This window comes from Silurus aristotelis, assembly GCF_946808225.1.
Source record: "Silurus aristotelis genome assembly, chromosome: 23".
Taxonomy (NCBI): Eukaryota; Metazoa; Chordata; class Actinopteri; order Siluriformes; family Siluridae; genus Silurus; species Silurus aristotelis.
In genome coordinates, this window is record NC_139596.1 from 8,827,956 (window position 1) to 8,833,125 (window position 5,170).

General features: G+C 30.0%; 1 protein-coding gene across 1 annotated transcript; it reads right to left on the reverse strand.

Moving 5' to 3' along the window:
• Positions 1 to 3,395: 3,395 nt before the first annotated feature.
• Positions 3,396 to 4,136, reverse strand: LOC310718163 (C-X-C motif chemokine 11-6-like). Its single transcript, XM_083526744.1, has 4 exons — positions 4,017 to 4,136; positions 3,802 to 3,928; positions 3,621 to 3,710; positions 3,396 to 3,499 (listed from the first exon to the last, which is right to left on the reverse strand). Exons 1-4 carry the CDS (start codon positions 4,072 to 4,074, stop codon positions 3,487 to 3,489), a joined length of 288 nt encoding a protein of 95 aa, XP_083382870.1. The 5' UTR covers positions 4,075 to 4,136; the 3' UTR covers positions 3,396 to 3,486.
• Positions 4,137 to 5,170: the final 1,034 nt, after the last annotated feature.

Here is a 5,170-nt window from a genome sequence, read left to right on the forward strand (position 1 = left end):
ACTCCTCTTTTATACACTCAGTTTGGTGTTTCCCCCTGTTTCCCTGTGGTTTGAATTCACTTTCATTCGCACTTCCTCACACCAAATTTTGTTTTCTTGGAAATGGTGTGTTTGATAATCAGTCATGACCGAACAAAGTTTCATCAGTTTGTTTGGGTTTTCATTTAATGTCGTCTGATGCAAGACAAACCTTCATATCTAGAGTATTTTGTTAGATTTCATCAGTGTACAACAAATAAAATATTAACCACAATTAAAGCACAATTACTTACAGAAAATATCTTAAAAAAGCAATTCAATTAATTTACTCACTTAAAAGTAGAAATGTAAAAAATTATCAATAATTACTTACAGTATGTAAGAAAAAGTCTTAAAAATATTCATAATATAAAAAGATGTCTGCCTCAATCCCCACATGGATTTTAGTTCCTGATAGACAATTAGTACTTTTTTTTAATCCAAAAAATCAGTTTGTGAACATTTTAACTAAAAATAGTTAATTCTCATTAAAATATCTGTAATGGTTTAAAAAATAGCTCCGTTCTCATGCTGTCATATCTGTAAAAGATTACATTTATTATGATACTTTATGATTTAGTTTACTTTATGATTTACATACAGTGTTCCCAATGTGACTTCAGTCACATAAAGCGTTTACTGAAGATTTAAGAAATTAATCAAATAATTATGCAGATTTTTTCTACTTTACTTGAAATGACTTCATTAGCATTCAAAATGAAATAGTTCAACACAATATACAGCCATGTATACATTTATAATCTACTAATGTAAATCATACATTCACACATTCATACTGTTTATGAAATGTAATCTGCAGTTACTTCTTTGTTGATTTCTCTGTGGAAATTGTTTGTTTGAATGTTTTGTCAAATAGTAGATTTACAGAGAAAGAAAAACAGTTATTGCTGACTAAGCATTGCAAATAAAGTGGATGAGGGTAATTGCATAAGCTTCCTGAAAGCGGCAAATGAAACTGAATCATCGTTATTTCTCTCTTCGGTGGAAATGAACTTCATTCAATGGACAGATTCATTTCCTCTATACAAAGTGTTCAAAATGTAATAGAAATCTTACAGCAACAGAAGTTAAAATATGCACATATTTAAATATTGAATAGAACTAAGTAAAATGTCACAAATTTAAACTGACTGTTTGTCATAAATTTTAGTCAGCGGTAATTAATGATTTAATTATTTGGACTTTATGATTTTTTTTCTGTGTTTTATCGTGTTTGCATATCCCATTGTTCAACCTGATGGACTGCAGTTTATTAAAATTCTTTTACTGAAAAAGAGACGATCAATTTATGGATAAAATTCCTGTGCACTGAATTTTTTGAAACAGGAAATTGTTTAAATATATTTCATGATCAGATATTTAGAAATGTCTGAATGCACATATGTGAGAAAGGAAAATCAGAAAACTCCATAATAATATTGTAATGTAATTAAAAGTCAATACAAAAATTAATAAAGAAGTTTTTCTCACTGATCATCTTTTTCCTATGATGAATCATTTCTGTCCAGATGTTAGTACTTTCTTCCAGGACGACTCTACCTCTATTTACAATACATGAAAAATCACCATTGTATATATGAGTGGACAGCATGGTGTTATTTACTCTCACTGTGCACTTTCAAAGTTTTTTGGGGTTAAAATGAGCTAATTTGGGAAAACTGGAGTCATATACAGTAGATGCAGCTGGAGGAAGAGGGGGTCCACTTCTTTTTTCCCCGTCATAATTCATGAACACGCCCCTTCTATCTGCAGGTAGTGTAGACCCTGTAGTGTAGACCCCAATCACTGATTATGACAGAAATGCAACAAGCATTTGATGCTTTTAATATTCTTTATGAAGTTGCACTGGCGTGTTACTGCTGAATCTCTCCTGTACTGTAGGTGTGTGTTTGTGTGGATTTGGTTACAGTATCTCTCCTCAGTTTTCATCTCAGTCGACAAAACATTACTGATCAGAAATCTGATTTTGGGCAATTATTATTTAAAGTGTTTGATACCTTACTAATAAGACATATTTACAGATTGTATTGCATTCTGAAGTTTATTATAATTTATGTTTGCATCTATACAAAATCAATATATTAAGTTTTTCAAAAACAATAAACATTCAGCTATTTACAGAACTAAATCTAATAAATTAAACATTAGATATATCATATATACACAGCAATTATATATATCATATATACACAGCAATTATATATATCATATATACACAGCAATTATATATATCATATATACACAGCGATCAGATATATCATATATACACAGCAATTATATATATCATATATACACAGCAATTATATATATCATATATACACAGCAATTATATATATCATATATACACAGCGATCAGATATATCATATATACACAGCAATTATATATATCATATATACACAGCGATCAGATATATCATATATACACAGCAATTATATATATCATATATACACAGCGATCAGATATATCATATATACACAGCGATCAGATATATCATATATACACAGCGATCAGATATATCATATATACACAGCGATCAGATATATCATATATACACAGCAATTATATATATCATATATACACAGCAATTATATATATCATATATACACAGCAATTATATATATCATATATACACAGCGATCAGATATATCATATATACACAGCGATCAGATATATCATATATACACAGCGATCAGATATATCATATATACACAGCGATCAGATATATCATATATACACAGCGATCAGATATATCATATATACACAGCGATCAGATATATCATATATACACAGCGATCAGATATATCATATATACACAGCGATCAGATATATCATATATACACAGCGATCAGATATATCATATATACACAGCGATCAGATATATCATATATACACAGCGATCAGATATATCATATATACACAGCGATCAGATATATCATATATACACAGCGATCAGATATATCATATATACACAGCGATCAGATATATCATATATACACAGCGATCAGATATATCATATATACACAGCGATCAGATATATCATATATACACAGCGATCAGATATATCATATATACACAGCGATCAGATATATCATATATACACAGCGATCAGATATATCATATATACACAGCGATCAGATATATCATATATACACAGCGATCAGATATATCATATATACACAGCGATCAGATATATCATATATACACAGCGATCAGATATATCATATATACACAGCGATCAGATATATCATATATACACAGCGATCAGATATATCATATATACACAGCGATCAGATATATCATATATACACAGCGATCAGATATATCATATATACACAGCGATCAGATATATCATATATACACAGCGATCAGATATATCATATATACACAGCGAGCTGCCTCTCTCCTTTCTTCCTTCACTTCTGTTCAGTAATGACACACTGCATGCTTTACTCTGCATTCCTGCAAAAACACACAGAGATTCACAAACTTTTATTTTGTCCATTTTGGGTTTTCATGAATCAAAAGTTAAACTTATATAATATTATAAGAATGTTATTATATTTGAATCAAATGTACCCACTTTTTCTTTAATGCTGTCATGATGTATTTCTGAGTAAATTCAGATTCTGGATTCAAGCATCTTTTTCCTGCACCGTTCTTCATAATGACACTACAGAGATAAAGAATAAGTTTAATAACTCAGTAAAACTAAATGATGTTGTATTGTACATTATTATAGATATCAGAATTACTGAACTTACATGATTTCCACATTTTCACAAGATGCACTGGCGGGATGAAACTCAATCTTGTCAATATTTTTAATGCGAACTACGTTAGCTGTAGGACCCTGACACAAACACCTGGTTACACCGGTCTTTGCCTGTCCTGTAAACAGAAGAAAATATTTCATGAGGGGTTACAAATCTGTGTAATCCTGTATATCAATAAAAGAGAAGTAGGATTAAGACTTTACCTTGTACATGTAGAATAAGTAGGCAGGCAAAGACAACAAAAACTGCAGCAGTCTTCATCTTCTTCTTGCTCTTGAACACTCTCGATGTTCTAAAAACTTTTTGATTGATTTTCTTCTTGATGCTTGTTGATGATGTGAATGACTGAGTGTGTTTACTCCTCTTTTATACACTCAGTTTGGTGTTTCCCTGTGGCTTGAATTCACTTTCATTCGCACTTCCTCAAACTAAATTTTGTTTTCTTGGAACTGGTGTGTTTGATAATCAGTCATGACCAAACAAAGGTTCATCAGTTTGTTTGGGTTTTCATTTAATGTCGTCTGCACCTTTATTAGCTAAACTGATGCAAGACAAAACTTCATATCTAGAGTATTTTGTTAGACTTCATCAGTGTAAAACAAATAAAAATTAAGAACAAAAAAAAGCACAATTACTTACAGAAAATGCCTTAAAAAAGCAATTCAATTTATTTACTCACTTTAAAGTAGAAATGTAAAAAATGATTAATAATTACTTACAGTATGTAAGAAAAAGTCTTAAAAATATTCATAAATTATCCCCACATGGATTTTAGTTCCTAATAGTTCCTGCAAATAATTATGCAGATTTTTTAATTTTGCTTGAAATGACTTCATTAGCATTCGAAATAGTTCAACACAATATACAGCCATGTATACATTTATAATCTACTTATGTAAATCATACATTCACACATTCAAACTGTTTATGAAATGTAATCTGCAGTTACTTCTTTTTTGATTTCTCTGTGGAAATTGTTTGTTTCAATGTTTAATCGAATAGTAGATTTACAGAGAAAGAAAAACAGTTATTGCTGACTAAGCATTGCAAATAAAGTGGATGAGGGTAATTGCATAAGCTTCCTGAAAGCGGCAAATGAAACTGAATTATCGTTATTTCTCTCTTCGGTGGAAATGAACTTGTCATTCAATAGGCAGATTCATTTCCTCTATACAAAGTGTTAAAATATACACATGTTTAAATATTAAATCAAACTAAGTAAAAAATTAAACTGACTTTAATATTTGTTTGTCTTCAATTGAAGTCAGTGGTAACTTATGATTGAATTATTTTCACTTTTTCCATATTTTTTTTTTTTTTTGGGAAAATCCCTGTATTTCCTTTAGTGTTGCTGTTG

Bases quoted from the DNA above. Each gene is read 5' to 3' on its own strand.
- LOC310718163 (XM_083526744.1), bottom strand. From the start codon at position 4,074: ATGAAGACTGCTGCAGTTTTTGTTGTCTTTGCCTGCCTACTTATTCTA. The intron at 3,929-4,016 runs GTAAAGTCTTAA...TTCTGTTTACAG, and splicing joins ACTTATTCTACATGTACAAG to GACAGGCAAAGACCGGTGTA. The intron at 3,711-3,801 runs GTAAGTTCAGTA...TTATCTCTGTAG, and splicing joins TGTGAAAATGTGGAAATCAT to TGTCATTATGAAGAACGGTG.